General features: G+C 43.9%; 3 protein-coding genes across 3 annotated transcripts in view; 1 reads left to right on the top strand and 2 right to left on the bottom strand.

Moving 5' to 3' along the window:
* Positions 1–3,885, top strand: part of GPR39 (G protein-coupled receptor 39) — a 75,819-nt gene extending 71,934 nt beyond the window's left edge. The window contains exon 2 of the mRNA XM_058809685.1: positions 2,597–3,885. Within this exon, the coding sequence (XP_058665668.1) occupies positions 2,597–3,114 (518 nt within the window). The 3' untranslated portion in view covers positions 3,115–3,885. The remainder of the gene's footprint in view (positions 1–2,596) is intronic.
* Positions 1,706–17,961, bottom strand: LYPD1 (LY6/PLAUR domain containing 1). The gene is made up of 3 exons (XM_058809686.1): positions 17,737–17,961; positions 16,524–16,661; positions 1,706–3,719 (listed from the first exon to the last, which is right to left on the bottom strand). Exons 1-3 carry the CDS (start codon positions 17,786–17,788, stop codon positions 3,484–3,486), a joined length of 426 nt encoding a protein of 141 aa, XP_058665669.1. The 5' UTR covers positions 17,789–17,961; the 3' UTR covers positions 1,706–3,483.
* A 984-nt stretch (positions 17,962–18,945) lies between these two features.
* The window catches only part of NCKAP5 (NCK associated protein 5), a 363,982-nt gene continuing 362,094 nt past the window's right edge, over positions 18,946–20,833 (bottom strand). The window contains exon 20 of the mRNA XM_058809518.1: positions 18,946–20,542. Coding sequence (XP_058665501.1) covers positions 20,261–20,542 — 282 coding nt within the window. The 3' untranslated portion in view covers positions 18,946–20,260. The remainder of the gene's footprint in view (positions 20,543–20,833) is intronic.

Genomic DNA, 20,833 nt, shown 5'->3' on the forward strand with positions numbered 1-20,833 from the left:
CTGGGAAAAATATTGTGAGTCTGTCAGCATGTTTATTTGCATGGTGCATCTCCTTTGAGTCAACAGGCATCTTCTCAGAGTGTGAAAATGAACAATTAGTCATCCCTGGGAAACAAGAGCTCTGCAGCCATCCTCTCCTGCCCCCCGAGAGACAAACCTGCCTGTGCTGCACAAGGGCACAAGCAGCTCATTTTTCACTGGCTGTACACACTACCAGACACTCACTTCTCCAGAACAAAAGGGGCTGAAGAATATAAGGAGGTGTCTTAAGCAGTTGGCAGTTTGAATTAAAAAGAAAGGTCAATGCCAAAGAATTCAGATAGAAGCAAAAAAAAAAAAATCAGACAGAGCAATGTAGTTGGGCATTAAAAATGATTGCATGCATTGTTTGCTCATATTTTTTCACAGCAGCACTCATAATTTAGGAAACTATTAATCAGCATGATGAAGTATCCTGTTTCTAACCAAGAACAAAAAAATAAAATAAAATTGTACAATACAGCTTATTTTCTTCCTACTTGAAAGAGATCTTCTGGTGAAATTTGATGAGCATTCCACAGATTTGGGCTTGTGAACTTTTGTGTTTAAGATGCACCAGACACAAAGCCCCAGTGAAGCAATAAAATCCTTCCACTGCCTTTTTATAAGATTCATCACAGGTCACTGCTGAAGGGGCCTTATTTTCTTTTGGCCCATGCCAGGACTGACAGCCTATAGTTGTTAAGCTGACAGCAGGAAAAGAGCACTGAAGGCCACAAACATTTGCAGGATTAATGCAAAATTCAGATCACAGAGGCACAGCAGGTACTGAACAGTGAGGTGAGGTGGCAGGGGAAAATCAGGGGCAGGGAGGGGACTGTGGGACTGAGGGCAAAGAACAGTGGCTGAGGAGACTTCTGGTAGGTAAAGAACTGAAAATGGCAAAGGTTTTGGTGATGGATTTACTGCTGGCCTGTCAACAACAGCTCTCCAGGCCTCTTAAGCCAGTGCTGTTTAAGATCTGCTACTTCCCCATCCCAATCACTACCCCAGTAAGTGATTACAGAACCAAGGGATCCAAAGGACAGCTTTTATTTGGTAGCTTATTCAGGGAGATAATAAATTTGTTAAATTAATTATCCCTTTGATGAAAAAATTAATTTTTTTTAAAGGCATTTCATACCTTTTCTTTGCTTAGGGGTACTGGTGGCGAGAACTTGGACAGAGCCTGATGGAACTCTGGCAGTTTCAAAGTTATGAAAAATCTTTCTTCTATTCCCTGCTACATTCACATCTTCCTGCTAGTGAAGTATCCTTTTCCTAGCTTCAAAACCCTGCTATTTCCAAATGTCATTGCTACAGTGACCTGTCCAGTGGGGGAAATCTGATTCAGCCTAGAGAAGCAAGAATTAAACATCTTCTGTGCTGCTGTTGGGAGCAGGGGTCAGGCACTGGATGAGGTTAACAAGGTGACACACAGGATGAGAGCTGCCCCACCAGGACACTCCCTGCCCAGGGAAGCAGCCAGGCTGCAGCTTCTGCCCCTCCAAACTGGTGTAAGGCACAGCTCCTGCACAGAGAGAGGCAAAGAGGGGACAGCAGACTGGAGCTGTCCCTGCGAGCCAGCACTGCTGGGGGAGCAGCAGCAGCAGCAGCAGCAGGAGGTGTGACTCTGTGTACCTGGGATGTCACACAGCGTGGCAGGATTTGCAGTGCTGGCACACAGGAGAAATAGAGGGATGCCATGAGGTGCCTTGCTCCTGTTCATGTCCTGCCTGGCACAGCCACCTCCATCACTGACACGTTCCTGCAGGGCTGCTGCACCCTGCAGAACTCAATCCATTGAATTTTGAGACACCCAACACTTCAGCCACCCCTTTTTAATGCCATTAGTGATGCAGCAACATGTATTTATATTTACATATAAATACAAAATGGTCAGACACCACATTTTAAAGCGTAATTTACAATCTGAAACTGCTTACACTTTCATGACTAGGCTTGGGTTTTTCTCATTTACATTCATCATTTAATTCCACTGGAATTTGATTTTTAAGAAAGCCCAACATATCTTAATTACCATAAAAAGATCCATACACATTTTACTTAAAAATAGCTTCTGTAAGAGGAAATCTACCAAAAATAACACGAAATATATTATTATGCATAAATTTTCTTTTTTGTAAAGTACAAACAAGAATCTGATCTCTTCTGGGTATTGCCTGATCTGATATGGCTATAGGTTCTATTTATTGTGTTTGTTTTTCAAAGTAAAGGGAAAGACAGAAGAAATGTAAGAGCAGAAACCAAACTAAAACCATATTCTTTCCAAAGACACAGATGATCAGAAAAAGAACACTCTGAAAACCAATAAATGACAACAGGTACAAAGAAACACCATCCAAGCACTATGCAGTGTTTTGTCTGAGCATGTGCTGCAATGACCTTGTAACAGTTATTAAAAACAACAAACAAAAAATGCTACTGGCAGAAAAAGCTGTCAAGCAAAACACTGAAAAATTGGTACCATTTCCTAACAAGTAAGTGCAGAACTGATGGTGTTTCATGTGTCTTCCCCCATGTATGCAGACCTCTCTCTTGCTCTCTGTGCCCGCAGGACTGATCATCGCCACTCTGGCGGTGTGCTGGATGCCCACCCAGGTCAGGAGGATCATGGCAGCCGCCAAACCCAAGCAGGACTGGACCTACCCCTACTTCCAAGCCTACATGACCCTCCTCCCCATCGCCGACATCTTCTTCTACCTCAGCTCGGTGGTGAACCCGCTGCTGTACAACATCTCCTCGCAGCAGTTCCGCAGCGTGTTCCTGCAGGTGCTGTGCTGCCGCCTCACGCTGCAGCACGCCAACAGGGAGCGGTTCCTCAGGGCCAACCAGAGCTCCGCGGCGCGCAGCAGCCGCTCCCTGCGCCCGCTGCTCTTCCTGTCCTCCAGGCGCGGCTCTTCCGCCAAGGGCAACGCCAAAGTTTTCCTGAGCACCTTCCAGAAGGAGCCCACGCCCGGCTGCAGCCCACAGGAGACGGGTTCTGCACCCTCGGATCCCAGCCTGGAACCCCTCGGGAGCGGCTCAGAGCCCGCTCAGGGCGCACAGAACGGCCTCTGTGAACACCAAGTGTGACCTCATAAGGCAAAGTTACTGCTTAGCAATGAGCTTAAAAAGACGGAAATTGAAATGACCCAGGAAAGGGACAACATGGGAAAAGGAATAACACGGATGGGTTTGTTTCCAGTTATGCAAAAGGAACAGGAGTTCCGTGTCCTGCTGGGATTTTTAAGTGCACACAGGAAATTCAATCTGCTAAATGAACTCATTAGCCGACAAAAATATCAGCCCCTCTTCTCCACAACACCACTGAACTTCCCTTGCTCTTGACAGGGATTTGGAAACAAACAGAAAATAATTGCAGCGTCTTTGAAGAAAGAGGGATGCGGAACAAATTGCGTCAGGGAGAAAAAACCAAACCAAACAAGCCAACTTGCTTGAAGTTTAGCAGTACGAAAACAACAGAGCCAATTTAAGGAGCAGAAGAGTGGTTATGATGTGTGCCCTGGGCACCGCAGCAGAGTTGCCCCTCTTCTTGGGGCGGGGTCCATTGCAGAGGGGGGTGTTGCAGCAGCTGATGCAGACGGAGTTGACCTTGCCAGGGGAGCAGAAGGACTGGTAGCCGGCGGAGGCGATCAGGCACGCGGCCGAGGAGGCGCAGGACTTGCGGTACATGATCCCTGCGACACACAACAAGGGTTACTCCGTTTGAGGGGAACACCTCAGAGCAAAATTCCTGCCCTAAAGCAGCTGCCAAGCCAGCTCTCGGTGCCCCACAGCACTGCTGGTGCTCAGGACAGACACCCCAGCAGCGACAGGACAAACAGCCCTGCACTGCCAAGCACCGCGGGCGCTCCAACCAGGATTGCTCTGTACTTCAATCCTGGTTGGAACCAAAAATATGACAGACTTAATTTGCATAATGTATATCAAATGGTGCATTTTATAGCTGGAATTCTTCATCTTTCAGAATAAACTGTTTGAATAGCTATAACTGAAATGCAATTAGTGAGAAAATTAGTTTTGTTTCTATTGCTGAACATGTCTGAGTTAAGGTGTCTAAGTAATTACAGCTTTCTATGCTTTTCATTTGTCTTTTGAGAATTTTTTTTTCCTTTTCTTGTTCCTTTGCCACACACAGACAGGTAACTAGGAGTAAAAGGAGGATGATTATCAGCAAAACTTTCATCCTCCTCCCTCCCCTTTTAAATTTTTTTTGAAGAAGAATTAGAAGTACTTTTCCAGGTAATCTCAGTTCTTGCTTGTCTTTGAAGTTTAATACCCTCAATAACAAAAATTTCCATTTCTATAGAAGCGTCTTTCTTGAGTTGAAAGTCTTCCCTTTTTGAATGTAATTTTAATTAATAAGTTAATTTATAATTTCTCAGATTGTTTTTAACTGAAAAAGTACATATTTTAGCTGCTATTTTAACATGGTTTATAAAGGCTGTAAAATACACAGTTGTATTTTCTTCTGTCACAGTGGAAAACGATTATGGCAGTTCCCCACCTATTACTCCAAAATTTTCCTGCAAGTGTTACAGTAGAAATTTTGTCTTAGAAAAACATAGACATAATAGAAATAGATAATGGATGCTTGCCTGCTGGTAGTTACAAAAAGTAGTAGGGATATTCCTAAGGATGATAAAATCACTATTCTTTTTGAATATGGGATTTTCAAAGAGTTTTTAGTTTTTTCCTCCTGAAAAGCAAGGGAACATGATTCCCTTAGAGAATGATGTCTTTGCATCATGTGGCATGTTCCCAAAACATCTTTAAATGCACAGTGATGACTGTTTTTGGAGGGAGTGAGGAGGGAATATAACCCTGGTGCTGGATATACAGTGCCTGCAGATATTTGTTCAGTCCCCAGAGATTTAATAACCACTACAGCACCTCCATGGTCCAGGAGAAACCTCTGTAATTTGGCATCAGCCACTGCACCTCTGAGTGCTGGGAGTAGTGGCAGAACACCCTTTCTTTGGGCTGTGCTCAGAAAGAAGGATTTCCTGTCTTCAGAGACTTTTAATTAAAGCAATTCTTTTATACTGTCACAACACTGCTGCCATCCCAACAATGCAGGGGTTTCCTTGTTTTGTGCTCTCCCTCTGGAAACCTAAACTCTGCAATGTGTTTTTAGGCTATCTATCTCATTGAACTTATGAAGAGAAGCCCTCAAGTGAGTGTTAAATCTTCCACTGTCTCCAGTGAGCTTCAATCAACCAACACAGCAGGTAGAGCCTTTTCTCAAGAAGGAAGAGGAGCTGTGTGCTGTTCTCCCTGTAACAGCAAAGGCACACAGATCAAGCAATGCAATCTTTATTACTACACTTTGCAAAAAGAAGGGAGTTCTGTCTCTGCTGACAAACCACTGCTGTCAAGGAGCCTCGCTGGTGCTGCCACTGATTGGCTTTACAATACCAAAATCTCAGCTGGTGTTCCCCAAAAAGACCTGGTGCTTTGGCCATCTTCCTCCTGCAGTCTTCCCAGAGCAGAGACAGATATGACCCTTCCCATGGCTACAATCAGTGTTTTTTCCTTCCCCTTCCCTTTTGAGAAAGGACTTCTGTATTCAATTAAACCAGGCACAATGACTGTTCTCCATTCCCTAATCGCACATCTCCCCATCACAGATTATTTCCCTGAGCAACAAACACCCACCAAACTCAGCCATTCCTCAGTCTTCCATATGAACAGCAGTGAATTTGACTTTCCCCTCAAAGACCAAGCCTCTAAAAAGCTTTTGACCCTGGCAGATTTCCTATTCCCATCATTTTATAGATCACTCTCTTCCTGCTGTTTGCTTTTCACAGGTTTCCAGCAAAGCTCTGTTCACAACTTGAACTAGTGATTTATTAGTTTGGATAATTTATAGTGTGGAAATATCACACTTTGCACTTCTCCCAGAGATTAGGAGGCTGGAATTATTCACTGCTGTGAACAATTAGATGATGCCCTCTGAGGCATGGTTTTCACCAGACAACTCTAGGAAACCTCTCCTGCAAAAAAATCAAAGTCCTGCAGCTTAACTCCACGTGTTTACAACAGATCTGTTCTCCAGGACCAATCCCACAGAACAATCCTGAGCTCCTTTTATAGTCAAAACACAATATTCCTGCACACACTGAAATTTTACTACTCAAAGTCTCATGAACAGATGGACCATGTTCACACCTAAATAGGGAGAATAATCTGACTAGCAGCAAAATCCCCTTGCAACACTTCTCCAGTGGCTTTTCAGTAAATGCCTTACAATAGGAAATTTCACACCCAAATGATTGTTTATTCCCATTCCTTGTTCTGGTAATCTAAATTTTAGAAAGATTTTTTAACTTAAAAAACTCAGCATTTCCATCAGGTTTTTAACAGCTAACATGCCCTTCACATCCAAGATTTTTTGCTTTGAGTACTGATAGAGTCTCTTGATGTCACAAACCAGCTGCTGTCACACTAAGTGCTTTTTACAAAGCACCAGGTATGAAGCAAGCTTGCTCAGCATGGAAAGGCTGTGCTCTCTCTCTCTCTCTGGTTCTGCAGTATCTTGACAGGAAGACACAATGCAAACAGGCACAGAAGCTGGTGGAAAAAGAGGGAATGTTAGCACTGCAGGTGTGACATTTTCAAAACGCTTGTGCTGTTACTTCACTTACTCCTAAACCTTCTTCCTATCATAATTCTGGTAGGAAATACACGAGTATTTTATGATCTGATGGCAGGGACACCATCTCCCCACTCCAGCAAACAGGTTAATGGGCCCCAGTAACTTCAGCTCACCCCCTGAGTTCAGCCAGGACAGCAGCCTCCTCTCTATCTCTGAGTTAGTTTTACCCTGAGATCTCTCCTCAAACTCCTCTCTTGCAGCATTGCTGAGCCAGTTCCAAACGATCCCCAAGATCTCCCTGAATCATTTGCCACCAGCAGGCTGAACTGCAGACAGATCTTCAAAGTGGTTATCTGCCTCTCAAGACTCATAGCACAGACATAACTGCTAATTACTGGGTATTCTTGCCTGAGCAATCAGCCAGATGCATTCATTAACACATCACCCAGAAAAATAATTGCAAACCTTTCTGGAAGCTTTTCTTTTACCTCAGATTGTTCTGAGTCACTGGCTGAGCAAGGAGATTCACTTTTTGCACTCTGCTTTTACTGGGATGGGGTCATTCCCAGCTACCCACCCCCAACAATTGACATCAGTCATCAGTTAGCATATTTACAGCTACCCAATTAGTATATTTATTGCCCAATTACTTGATGGATGTAATTTGTAATTTGTACTTTTTCACGGATTCAGCAGATCCCCAACAACAGTTTAGGTATTACAAGGATGTTTTACTGTGAATGACCTACTACTGACCAACAGATTTTCCATTATTTTGGCTTCAAGGTTTGTGGGATGCAGATCAAGAAATTTCAAGAGAAGAGGGAATTGCACAGAGCTAGAACAGCTGTGTGATAATGTGCTTATATCCCACACCCTCTCCTATCACATATACCTACAACAGCCATGTTTGTTTTCAGGGATTTTTTAAAGCAAATTTTGGCTCAAATTTGGCATTGAAAATTTATTTCTAGACTAAACAACTTGCCCATCATTGCACCTTTCTCTGGTCCACAAATCATCACATATTTAGACAGGGTTAAGGCCCAAACTAATATTTCTGCCTTATTCCTTGCAATGAAGGGATGGGTGTAAATCTTTAGGCTTTTCTAGAGTTCCTGCTTGCAATATTTATTTTCTCAGCTGGATCCAGTCTAGTCCTGTGCATCTGTACCCTGGCACTATTTTGTCCACACACAAGTGCATTCTGTCTTGATTTTAACAAACAATTTGAGCAATAATTTATTCCAATCCAAAAGTCAGTGTTCTTTCCTCTACCCTGTCTGCACAGCCCAGTGCATTTCTCCTGAATAACAGCTTAACTTGTTTCTAGGACAACCAAAAAAGGTGACATCACACCTACTTCTTACACTGTGTTAATGCAGAAGGCAGCAGAAGATCCAAGGTTTTTCTCTCACTGATTGAAAAGAACCTTATTAGACACCTCTGCCGTAGGAGGTGCAGACAAAAAGATGCTGTGTCAGCATGACTCTCCAACTTTTAAGAGCCAAGCACAATCCAAGCAGTGTGCAACTCCAGCTTGCACCTGTACTCTCAGGAGTGTCCTTCAGCAAAATGCACAGAGCCAAAACAGCCAGCCAGGCCATCACCTCTGAGATCAGTGAGCTAATTTCCAAAAAAAGTCACCTTCCCACTCCTATGATGACCCAGCTACTCTGGAACTGCTTTCTGCAAAGGCACAGCTCAGCAGGAAATCACAGCCCTGCCCTTCACCCCAGGACCTGATGGCCACAAACTCTCCTCTCTAAGCTTGCCTCAGTCCAGTGGACAGTGTCACCTTGCCCAGCACTGAGCTTTCCAAGCCAGATGTTCTCTGATTTTGTGGGCTGTCAATGAGACTCCACTTTTTAAAAGAAAGCTTTTTCTACACCATTTTATTTGTCTATTTTCTATTTTATATGCATATAACCAATTTCACAGGCACAGGTGTGAAAGTCAGCCTTGTGCAGCTCACTCCACAAACAGCACTTCAGCAAAATCCCCCGCACGTGCTCTGGGCAAAGCTGCCTCATAAATCTTCTGAAGCTTAGAAAGAAGCCTGTGTCCAGCTAGAGCCCAGCACTGAGGCATCCTTGAGCCTTTTCAAGGCTGCACCAGGTGCTGGAAGCAAAAAAAGAGCAGTTGAAAAGTTTTGTATCTTAAAGTGAGTAGCTGAGAAAGCCAGCAGGGAATCAAGGCAAGTTTGAGGCAGACCCTTACAATTTTGACAGAACCTCCACTCAACTCTTTTCGATGGAGTGTTTAAATCTTGCCCATCTCTTCTAAGCAAAAGCTGGGTAATTGCCAGCCGTGGATGATTCACAGTGTAGCACACAGAACTCAGGAGGAGCCCCCCAGTCTTGTACCAGCTCTTGCATTAGCATGAATTGCACAGGATCTGTTTGGGTGTTCTTTCAATGATGTTACTCATAGAGAAAAGTTGATGACTGTGCTTATGTACCAATACTCCTCTCTCTGAATATCCAATATTTCCATAGTTCCAATTGTCTTATTTCACCAAAACTTTCAATTTTCTGCTCTTGGTGAATCTGCAAGTTTTCCCTCTCATTGTGCATAGACTTGATGTGTGCTCTGCCTAGCCACGCTTGCTTTGTGATTTCATTCATATATTTAATTCTGTATTTTTTTCCTTAAACTTTCACTAGCTCACCCTGCACTCAAGAAAAATTCAGCACCCAGCAGGACTTACAAATGCTCTTTTCTGATGTCTTCCAGGAAATAAAATGAGAATTTATACTAGTGCAAGAATAACAGGTAAACAGGTGAACATCACCTTCTATGGAACATAAAATATAAACGTGATTATTTCTGCATTTTACTGTATCAGTAATGCTACAAAAATTGGATTCAGACTATACACAAATAGGTTTGTAAACTATGTTTTTTAAGTTCTGTCTTAGGTTTTATGCCCATCTCTTTATGGCTTCAGTGGTTTTGCTATGATGATTATCAGTTCCTCAGCTAGTACCTGTTCACACAGTGACAGACCCCAGGAGTCCTACTGCGATTTGCTGTTTTCTACAGAAAGTGATTATAAATATTTTATCTAATAAGGTCCTAAATATCGTAGAAAGTGACTGAATATTGAAGAGCAATCAATCATTCTTTTGATGTTGTGCTTCCCCAAACAATTGCAGTTTTACTCAGATCATGTTTTTATTGGTTTAAAGTATGAATTAAGCTTCCTGAACACAGAGACTTTCAGCCATGGCTGTAAATTCATTGTTACAAAAAACCCTCCCAAAAACTCCAAACCCCAATTTGAGCAAGTGTAAAATATGATAATATCCAACTCCTCTAAGTTTCACTTCACAATAATTCTTCTTATCCTTGTGAACTCCAGAGAGGAAAGTTGACGAGACAAGTGGTTTAAATAATTTGCACCTTGCTAGAATTGTATCACAAGATTTTCTAATTACCTTGTAAATAGCTACTTAAATACTGTGAGATACCATGGTCGATGTTTTCCAGATCAAAAAACCCCCAGGGCACTAAAAGTATGTGACTTGAAATCTACTGCAAAGCTATGCACACACTTCCTGATTTTTAATCTTGTGTTTTAGGACTGCAGCTATTTCATCCTGGTCCTCCCTTTGATGCATTCTATAGACAAGATAAAAGCACATTCATGCCTTTAGGTTCTTAGGGAGTATACAATTCTAATAAAAATAAAACAAACCCAGCCCACTCTGCCCCACCTGCAAAATGAAAATAAATCACCTGGTTCACTTAGCATATTGTTATCATGATTTTGTATGAAAACCTAATATCATCACAAATCCTCCATACATTTGGCACTTTTAAAAAGTTGCACACTTTTTCAGAAACTAACAGGAAGCTTTTGACAATGAAAGTCTGGCCTCATCACTCTCCTTCTGACCCTGACATGACACCTTGCAGAAATAAAGTCAGCTCAGGAGAAAACTGGACAATTGTGAACTGACAGAGGACAAGGGTTTAGATTACCCTGATATCTTTTTGTAAGCTGTGCCTTCTAATTCTGGTGCTTGAAATGTGGCTCAAAATGGTGTTGTTAACAACAACAAAAAAAAATCACAAAAAAGTCTTTGCCACTGCTTGCAAAGCTGAAGCATGGCATTAAAACGCTTAAAAATGCATAGGCTGGGAAAGTGAAGTACAACTGCTAATGGTGGTGTTATCAAATATTTTTTGAAGCCACAGGAGGCTACAAATGAGAGATCAAAGCTCAGCTTTCACCTGCATATCTAATAATTCTTTGGTTTCCTACTGTTCTGCTTCATTTCCCTGCTCACCAGCGTGGATGTACAGTCAAGCAGTACAACACACAATGTGCCCAACAAAGCTTTGGCTCACAGCTTTGCATCCTCTCCTCCTACCTGATACAAAGGAATCAAGATCCAAATGTCTTTTGCCATCAATACCTAAATATACTTCATCCTGTAGAGACAGAGGTGAACTTGGACTCAATTTTCAGAATTCTGTATGAGGATTTTTCTTGTCAACCCTCACATTCTGAGCTGAAGGGAAGTCACAAGCCTTTCACCTTTACAAATGTTAAAATGCTACAGCCTTGCAAAACATCACAGAAATAATTTCACATGTGAATAGTCTTGCTGCATCCCTAATTAATGTCCTTACCAATTTCAGTGGGATGGCTCACATGCTGGCACTTGCATGCCAGAACTTTGGAAATTCATTCTGCTCTTAAATCTTTAGCTATTTTCACAGTCAGGGTTTTACAGCCTGTTCAACTTAGCAGTAGGATTTTCCTGGGTTTTATATGGCTTTTTCCAGTTTCAAGGACTTATTGGTAAGTTGACAAAATCCAGTTTTGTCAAGTTTCCCAAAAAAAATCATTACAAAGGAAAAGTGGAAATGAAAACTGTTTGGATTAATTAAAGCTTCTCGCCAATGTTTTGATAAGGTCACTGGGAGCTAAGAGGAGTGGCAGGGTCAGGCTCCAAAAGGGACTGGAAACACAAACTCATTTGTGTGTGAAATGCAATAGGAAGCTCTCAGGGGAGGTTTAAGAGACACCAGGCTGTGGGCACTGTATCATCACAAAATTCATTTGTATATCTTTCATACAAGCCTGGGAAATAAAATAACATAAAAAGCTATTGTGCACATCCTGTGAAAGATGGAACTCACTGGACCAGATACCCCATCTTCCTTAAAATAATGCAGCCTTCATCACTCTGCACTTGGATCTTTGTCATGACTTTCAAGTCATAACCTGCTTGAACTGTTAACTCCACTGCTGCTTTTCTTTATGGAAAGGCAGTCAGAACAGCAGCTGCTGAACACTCCCATAATTCCTCCTTAGCTGACACACTCAAGTCAGTGCATTCCATAAGTGGCTGGAAGTTTTCTGAGAAACCCAAAGATTGGAAAAAATTTACAAGTGAGGAAATTGCTTTGAAATTTGAGAAAAAGTGTTTCTGAATGGAAATGTATCCTCAGATCCAAGTGTCCAGCATACAGTGCAAATTAACAATGTCCACTGCAAGTCTTTTATTCAGTATCAAAAGTGAACTCTGTTTCCAATATTGACATTATGTCTTCATTTCGCTGGCATCTGGCAGCACAACATGTGATGTTACAGGTACCAACAGTCCTGTGCAAAATTTTTACTTATCTTTTAAAATTGTCAATAAAGATCTATATATCATGCTTTGCTTTGACTGAAAAACAAAAAAAAACCTCCCAAACACCAACAAATTCTGTTGAGTTATGTTGATATCCTTTAACCAAAAATGTGTAGAGGAAAATCAAAAAATAAATAACAACCCACCACCAATTTAGTGGGTGTTTCTTACTGTTTCTAAATGGATACTGGGGATGCAACAACTTCTATAAAGCTTTAATGCCTACAATAATTCTGGCAACATTAAACTTTGTTTGCTGTTTTAATCACTTTGTCAATAAAAGTACACCAGAGCATAATTTCCCCTTGATATAAATCCCTGATAATTTCCCCTTGATATGCAATTAATATTAGTACTAATGGATTCTATACATGAACACAGAAAAAAGTATGTGGTTCTGTAATCCTTGCACACATGAACAACTCAATTATGGCAAAACCAAGTAATAATCACAGGTAAAGAATTCACTACAGCCCAACTCATCATACAACACAGCCACTGATAAAAAAAATGATGGGAAAACCAGTACTGGAAAAAGTTCAAAGAAATAGATAAATTCTAATTCAACACTGAGATCCTAATTTTGATCTTGGTGCTTCCATGCACTACTTTTAAGCACACTCACACCAATTTCTTTAACTACACTGCAGAATTATATACCAATTAAATACATTAAATGGACCATAGTAAACCAAACAAATAAGCAAAATTTCTTATTGCAGATTATTACAATAATCTGATTGTTTCCCAATTTGCTTGCAAAAGGAAAAATCCTTGATATTTTCAAGTTTTGGCATTGCTACAGTGAATAATTTTTTTCCTTGCAAAAGTTGGTAAAAGTATATTCACAATTAGATCAGAACAGAAGGTGAATTGTTCAAAACATGCACGTGGGCAGGTTTACTTGCAGAGAGATCCAAGAAATTGAGACTGGCTACCTCTCAGGGCTGGCTGCCTCATCCTCCTGCTTTATCCCTCACTGACGTACTCACATGGCAAGTTTCATTTTGCCTTAAGTGGGTTTTAGATCAGCCTTTATGCTCAGATAACTCTTCCCCTCAGTAAAAGGCAAGACTGTCATTACCAGTATGTTTTCTGTGATATATATAAAAGCATACACACTATATACTCATCTATCTATCACCAAGGTGTTTCACTTGATCCCAATATACTGTGGGATTTCTTTGTTGCTGCATATATTCTAAAAATGAAGGAGCACTGACATGTCCAATTTAAAAGTCCATAGAGTGGAAAGAGAGAGGCAAGTGGAAGCAGGGAATTCACCACAGGTATTGCCACAAGGTATCTGCAAGTAGAATTATGTTAAGAACTTTGATCCTTTGTCAAACATTCAGTTTACACAGTTTTCAAACACCTGCTTATCCAGTTGAAGAATGCACTGGAAACTTATCCTTTACATTCATTTCTGTGGGATAAAATTTTGTGGTACAGTCTTGAGTGCCACTTTCCATTCTCATCACTCCTCCCTCTAAAAGAAGGCTTTTTCTTTTTCTTTTTTTTTTTTTTTTTTTGAGATTTAATTAACAAGTTAATTAGCAAGATTCTTTATCACAGGGAAAATACTGTCTTGTCCTGTATCTCCCGCTGGAACAGAATTCTAACAGTCATTCAACTTTTTCTGGCAACATTTTAAACTACAACTCAGCCTTAAGAGAGAAAAATATTTTGCTATTTGCTCCTCAATTCTCAGCTGTCCAAAGGAGCAAATGTCTACCTGATACAACAGAGAGCTGAGATCAGATGCCTGATGATCTAATTCAAAATAGAAGTTACTGGCACCTGCTTTCTTAGCTGCTCACATCAGAGCCACCTTTTGAGCTCTGGGTTAGGAACAAGCCTGAGCTGCTGCTGTTTCTCACCTGGAGCTGAGACAAAGTTCTGAGAGAGCCCAGTGGGATCTGAAGCACCGGACTTAGAGCAGCTGAGGAGGAGTTAGGTGTGAACAGGCACGAGGAGCTTTGTGCAAGGTGAACGGGAAGAGCAGCCCAGGGCTCTCATTTGCCACCCTGGTGCCTCCAGGACAGGGAGTTTAAGCCAGAAATGCAGCTGAGCCACAGAGATGCCGTAGCAGCATCTCAGTGTTGAGTTATAACTTTATCTTTGTCCTGAGCACAGCAAACCCTCATGGAAGAGTGCCTGGGCACAGGTGGGGCTGCACTGCAGGCAATGGAATTCTGCACGGCACAGAGCCTGATGGAGCAGCCCTGACAGCAGAACCCCCAAACTGGTGCCTCCTGCAGGGGAAGGTGGCTCCCCCAGAGGGGTGGGCACCCACTCCCACCCTGAGCTTTATCTCAAAATGCTGCGCCTGACTTTTAAATAAAGTTTGAGATAACTTGCAGCGCTTTGCTCGCTGACACAGCTACTTTTATTAATGACAAAAACGGGTTAACCTACAAAAATTGCACTCCTTTGACTGTATTTATTGAGGAGGAAAGAACCCTAATTAGGAGATTGTGCTGTCAAATGAATGCAAATTTGCATCTTTCATTTTCTGGGTTAAAAGCTCAAACTCGAGTCTATTATAAATTAAAATCAATACTTGAAACATTTGAGCTTTTAGTAATAAGCAACAACCAAAAGAATCAGGTTATGAAATATACTGGTAGAAGTAAAATGAATTATTAAATAAAACTTGGGAGAGTAAGGCATTTATATTGCACACATTTAAATATCAATTAGGAATAAAACCAATAAAGGATGATGAACTGAATCATCTCTGTTTTACAACAAACCCTCTCTAAAATTGACTGAGGGTAACAGAAACTAAGCTTGCAATGTAAATTCTATTCAATTTGAAATAGGTTAAAATTTTAATTTATTAACTGGCTGAAATTTACAATCTCTGAACTTAAAATTAATAAGAAATGCATTTATAGAAGTAAATGCAATAAAACAGTGGCAAAAGCTATACAGAGCATATTAGTAACCACCTAAAGGAAAAAATCCAGGGATCTACTCAGCAAAAACATAAAATTGCACAGAAAAAAACCCACCAAGCAGTTTAAGAGCTTCTTATTTACTGTATTGCAATTTCCTCACAGGATTAATGGCAAGTTATGCATCCATGAAAAGAGTTTAAATATGACTTTTCTGTCTGTATCTTTTACCACATCCAGAGCCCTCCAAATCACCACAACATCCTGTCTGACCTCATGAAAGTGCCACAGAAGCTGTGGTGTGGAGATAGCAAAGCCTTCAAGCAGTCATTTAGAGAGACTCAAGACGTTAAAGGTACCTTGCAAGGTGTAACTATCTCACACCCTCCAAATACTCCAGTAAAAAAAATAACTTAGGACCGATTAATCTTCCTTTAAACAGCTTAAAACCAGATTTTTTTTCCCTACACTGGACAGGTTGTAAGTATTTCACAGCAGTAGCCACTGTGGATGGTGCTACCCAGGATGAAATGTGCCAGCAGTTCAGCTACTTTTGATGTGTAACAACAATTATTATTTATCCTGATTACACAGTGGCCTGAGATGAGCAGCACAGGCGGGGCAGCTGGCTGAGGAGGAAGAGGAGTTTGCTCAGCCCAGCCATTTATAAAACAGCTCAAGAGACAACAGAGGCAAGGTGCAGAATCACAGCTGAGTCCCTCTTGGACACGTTGCTGTCTTAATATATCAACTTCAATATTAATCGCAGTAAGGGGAAAAAAAAATTAGTATAAAAATCAATTTGTGCCCTTCTCTTCTCCCCAACACCCCCTCCTCCCTTTTTTAAAAAAAATCCTTTTTCCCTTTTGCTTGATGGTTTTTTTAATGGATGAAAGCAAAGATCACCACACTTTCCATCCCTTAAGATGAATCTTCAGAGTATATAAATTGCTTGAGTAAATAAAAGAAAGGAGGGAATTACTAATTTAATGCTCTTCTATCTCTTGGGGGAAAAGCCCATGTAATTAACTGTAATGAGATTAAACTAACTTGTTGTTATTAATTTCCCAGTGCTGGGGAACTATATCAGAGACCCATAAGGCTGTGTCTTAACCAGCTTTATCAACATTTGGCTTGCATCCCTCAGTTTTAAAGGAAAATGTTTAACTTCATTGAGTTGCAAAGCCACTCAGAAGTGTATGACACCGAATCCAGTCCCTTCAGGTGGGGACATGAGATTCATATGAAGCTGAGCACCATGAATGGGTGGAGCCAAAAGCAACAAATGCTACCTAAACCAGATAAACAGAAGAATAATTCTTAAATCCTTACCAAAACTTTTTTCCATTACTTCTTTCTGACACATATCTTGAACATTCACCGTACAGTTCACGATGAACTCTGGGGAGGAGCAGTCATTATTTAGCTGGAACTCCTCACACTGGTAACACTGTATTTGCAAACCCGAACCTGGAACACAGAGATTTGTTCAGAACCACGGAACGCTTTATTTTGGAAAGGACCTTATAGATCATCTCATTCCAAGCCCGTGCCATGGGCACCACCTGCTCAACCGGGTGCTCCATCTAACCTGCCCTTAAATAACAGCAATAGTATTAAAAAAACAAACCAAAACAAAAACCAAACAACCAACACGTGCTAGAAATCTTCCTTCTCTTTCCCCCTTCACATTTGGCTGTTCCTGGCTATTCAACAGCTCAGTCAAAGTACCCCTTTGACCAATATAAAGTAAAAGAAGCGCTGCCGGCTCTGCTGATGCTCCTTTCCGCGGGGCGGCCGCTCCGGCGCTGGAGACGCCGCCGCCAGGAGGCGACGGGCACCGGTACCGACACCGGCATCGACACCGGCACCGGCGCAGCCCCGCAGCCGCTGCCCATCCATCGCCCGCCGCTCGGCACCCGCGCCCCGCAGAGCGAAACCCGGCTCACAGACACGCTCCGGCTCTTATCTGCGCCGACGGGTTTACTTAGCTACTAATTAATTACAAATGGTTTAATTACTATTTTGCCATGCACAATTAAAGCGGCGGAGCATCCCTCGCCAGCCGCCTTTATCATGCAAACGAGGCGCTCCCGCGGTTCTCCAGCAGCCGCTCCGCCGGCACATCCCGCATCCCTCGTCCCGCGGCGGGGCCACCCCCGGCCCGCGCCCCCCGACCTCGGCTGGGAGCCCCGCTGGCACCGACCCCCGGCCCGCCGGCACCGCTGGCACCGACCCCCGGCCCGCCGGCACCGACCCCCGGCCCGCCGGCACCGACCCCCGGCCCGCCGGCACCGCTGGCACCGACTCCCGGTCCGCTGGCACCGACCCCTGGCCCGCCGGCACCGCTGGCACCGCTGGCACCGACCCCTGGTCCGGCATCCGCCGAGAGGCACCGGGGCTGCGCTGGGGACACCGGCGGGAGCTCTGCGAGCCGCGGGCAGGACGGGGTTTCCGCCGCTCCGTTGCTTTTAGCGCCCCGCAGCAGCTCCGTCGAGGGTCTACGATGGGACGGAGGTTTCCAGCGCCGTCGCGGAGCCCTTACCTGGCGCCAGGCACAATCCCCAGAAAGTTGCGGAGAGGAGGAAGAGCCGCATCCTCCCGGAGCCGCGGCCGCCGGGCTGGCGTGCAGTCGCGAAGGGGCATCAGAAGCCGGGGTGCAGCGGAGGCGCCGCGCTCTTGTGCCGCTTCCCCGCCGCCTCCGCTGCGGAGCGGCGCCCCGGGAGCGGCGGCGGAGCCCGCCCTGCCCAGCGCCGCGCCGCGCTCCAGCCTCGCCGGAGTTGAGCGCTGAGACTGGAGAAACTGTAGGAGAAGCGAGGGCTGGGGGGCGGCTCCCCCCTCCCTCCCTCCGTCCTTCCCCCTCCCTCCCTCCGTCCTTCCCCCAGCACCATGTGATGCCGGCGGAGCGGGGCGGGGATCCCCGCACCTCAACGGGAGCGCCTCGGGCACGGCGAACTTCAGCCACGGAGGGGAGGGGAGGGGAGGAGAGGGGAGGAGAGGGAGCCCCGCACCGCCCGCTCCGGCTCCGGCTCGCACGGCGCTGCCGCGACCCTCTGCCCGCCGGGGCTGCTCATCGCATCACAGCACAGCACAGCACATCCCATCCCCGCCTTGCTGCTCGGGCACGGAGCCCGCGCCGTGTCACCCCGGTCCCTGCGTGTCCCCGCCCGGCCGAGACCACAGGTGGCAGCCGGAGCGCGTCCGCGGGGAGCGACGGGCCGGGCTCGGCACCCACGGCTCCCGGAGGGACAGAGGGAGGCGCGGCCCCGCCATTCCCTCCTCCCAGTCCCCTAAAAGGGAATTCCAGCGGAACAAAACGGGGGGGGAAAGGGCGCGGGGGCCGCGGAGGTCAGAGCCTGCAGCCTGCGCGGACACACGGCCGGATGGGATGCGATGGGATGGGATGCGATGGGATGCGATGGGATGGGATGCGATGGGATGAGGCAGCGAGAGCCGTCGGGGGCTGGGCAGCGCCTGTGGGGAGGGGAGGGCAGAGGCAGCCCCGGGTGTTGCCCCCACATCGTCCCTGCTGGGACCATCTCAGTGCGTCGCCTCCTCCCAGGATAACCCCATTATTTCCCAGCGATCGTTTCCCAGCTCTGCTCCAAGGAAGAGTTAATTAAGCTGAAATCGCTGTTTAACAGCCCCAGCACTGCCCGCCCGTGCTTTGTCCCGGAGCTGTACCCCCTGACCCCAGCCCAAGCTGTCACAGCATCCCCTTCCCAAAACCCCTCAGCACACACCGGTAGGCAAGAGAAGTTTTATTTACGAAAGGTGTTTTCAATGAAAATCTCTTAAAAGTTGAAAAAGACGATGCAAGTTTACGGCAGAAATGAATTAAAATATAACAAATTGCACAAAATAGTAACACTGATCATACAATATTTCAAAGATTAACAAGCATGTGCTAAAGAAACTGTAGAGTCTAGAAATACTCCAAATATATCTAGTTTACAATTGCTGTACAAAAAGCAGTTATAAATACTTCACATCTAGAAAAAATACACAGAACTTTTGAAATAGACTCTCCCTTACATATAAACAACCTTTGTAGAAAAAAACAAGAACACCCAATACAGCCCAATCCCCCTGCTCCAAGATATGTTTGAACTAGTACTGGTTAGCACCAACATCGTAATGTGTCACAGACAGGAGTTGTTTTGTTTTTCAAAAAATAATTTTAGTGTTCAGGATTTACTTAAGACCAAACAGAGACTAGGAAAGATAACACAGCATGGTACATTTTTAATTTGACGGGAAATGAGCACAGTACAGAGGAGGTGGAAGTTGAAAAGCCACGTTGCAGCCAGAAGTACAGGGTGGTTGATGTGGTTCTCTTCCCTACAGGACTCCTGTTTGTGTCAGCAGTGAATTGCTTTGACCCTGATCTTTCAAACAGTTATGTGCATGATTGATGAAGCCAATGCCAGCAGTATCAGGCCTTTTAATCTATTCATTTTCTTGCCATGTCAAAAGTCAAACCCCTTTTGAAATAAGACACCTGTTGTGAAGTTGTAATAACTGAAATGCATGTTTCCCTAGAATACCTGCATGGAATTGCACTAAGAAGAAAAAATAAAATATGTTTTTTAAAAGGGAGTCCACGAGAGTTTATTAAAGACAACCTGGCAGGCTCAAGTTTATGGAAATGCAGTGTTTCTACATACAGTTTTAAGACTAGGACAATTATAACTCTTTTTTTAAAAAATCTACCAGCTTTTCTTGTTAATATTCACACAAACTTCTTTAAGTTAGTAATCTGCCATTACAGGAGCATAGCACCAATTTAATATTTATTGCTGTCGTGTATCCCTACAAATATATTTTCCCAAGGTATTTACAACTGTACAAATATTCACAAAAGTGCAAAATTAAGACTTTATTCGTTGTGTTGAGCCCCCTGCACCACCGAGATGCTGCCCTGCCTTATTGCTGCGTGGTGGGAGCTCAGAGCACCCCGGGGTGAGCACGGTGAGCTCCAGGGCGAGTTGCCCAGCACAGTCTCCTCTCCCTCCTCACTCCACGCTCACCTTCAGCTCCATCCCGTGCTGCAGCCCCTGGGAATGTCCCTAAACGTCGTTGGAGCCTTGGCTGGCACAAGAGGAGAAGCTGTCATAGAGGGAATCACTCAGGGATTCCAAGTTGTCCACGTCCTGCCGGCCCGAGCTGGTCAAGGAAGCTTCTTCCTTCTTTCCATGTTCTTCCTTCTGTCCTTCAGCCTTGTTCAGACAGTTCTTCTCTTTTTCTAATAAAAGTACATTATTGCTGTTAAATTTATTGAGAGACTCCAGGGAAATTTTAGAGGCTCTGTTCTGGGAATCTTCTTTTGTTTCTTCAGTTTGCTTCAATTTCTGTAAAAGTGAGAGAAATATTGGAAGCATATTCCTTTAAAAGTTATCCTATTGTACACCATTAATTACCATCTTTCTAAAGTTCACAGGGTGAGAGGAAATAGATGCTTAAATAACTGTTATGATTAAATAGAATATTAGTGTCCATTTTAAGATAAATCATAACTTTTATGGTTCTGCTAAGACAAATAGGACTCCATTTAGGTAACACTCGAGTGCTGTTAATGTCCTAAGCAGCAGACCCTGGCTATGCATGAGTTAAACATCTCCAGCATCCTCACAGGAGTTCAG

The sequence above is a fragment of the Ammospiza caudacuta genome, chromosome 8 (genome assembly GCF_027887145.1).
Source record: "Ammospiza caudacuta isolate bAmmCau1 chromosome 8, bAmmCau1.pri, whole genome shotgun sequence".
Taxonomy (NCBI): domain Eukaryota; kingdom Metazoa; phylum Chordata; class Aves; order Passeriformes; family Passerellidae; genus Ammospiza; species Ammospiza caudacuta.

Bases quoted from the DNA above. Each gene is read 5' to 3' on its own strand.
- LYPD1 (XM_058809686.1), bottom strand. From the start codon at position 17,788: ATGCGGCTCTTCCTCCTCTCCGCAACTTTCTGGGGATTGTGCCTGGCG. The intron at 16,662-17,736 runs GTAAGGGCTCCG...TCTGTGTTCCAG, and splicing joins GGGATTGTGCCTGGCGCCAG to GTTCGGGTTTGCAAATACAG. The intron at 3,720-16,523 runs GTAAGGATTTAA...TGTGTGTCGCAG, and splicing joins AGTAATGGAAAAAAGTTTTG to GGATCATGTACCGCAAGTCC.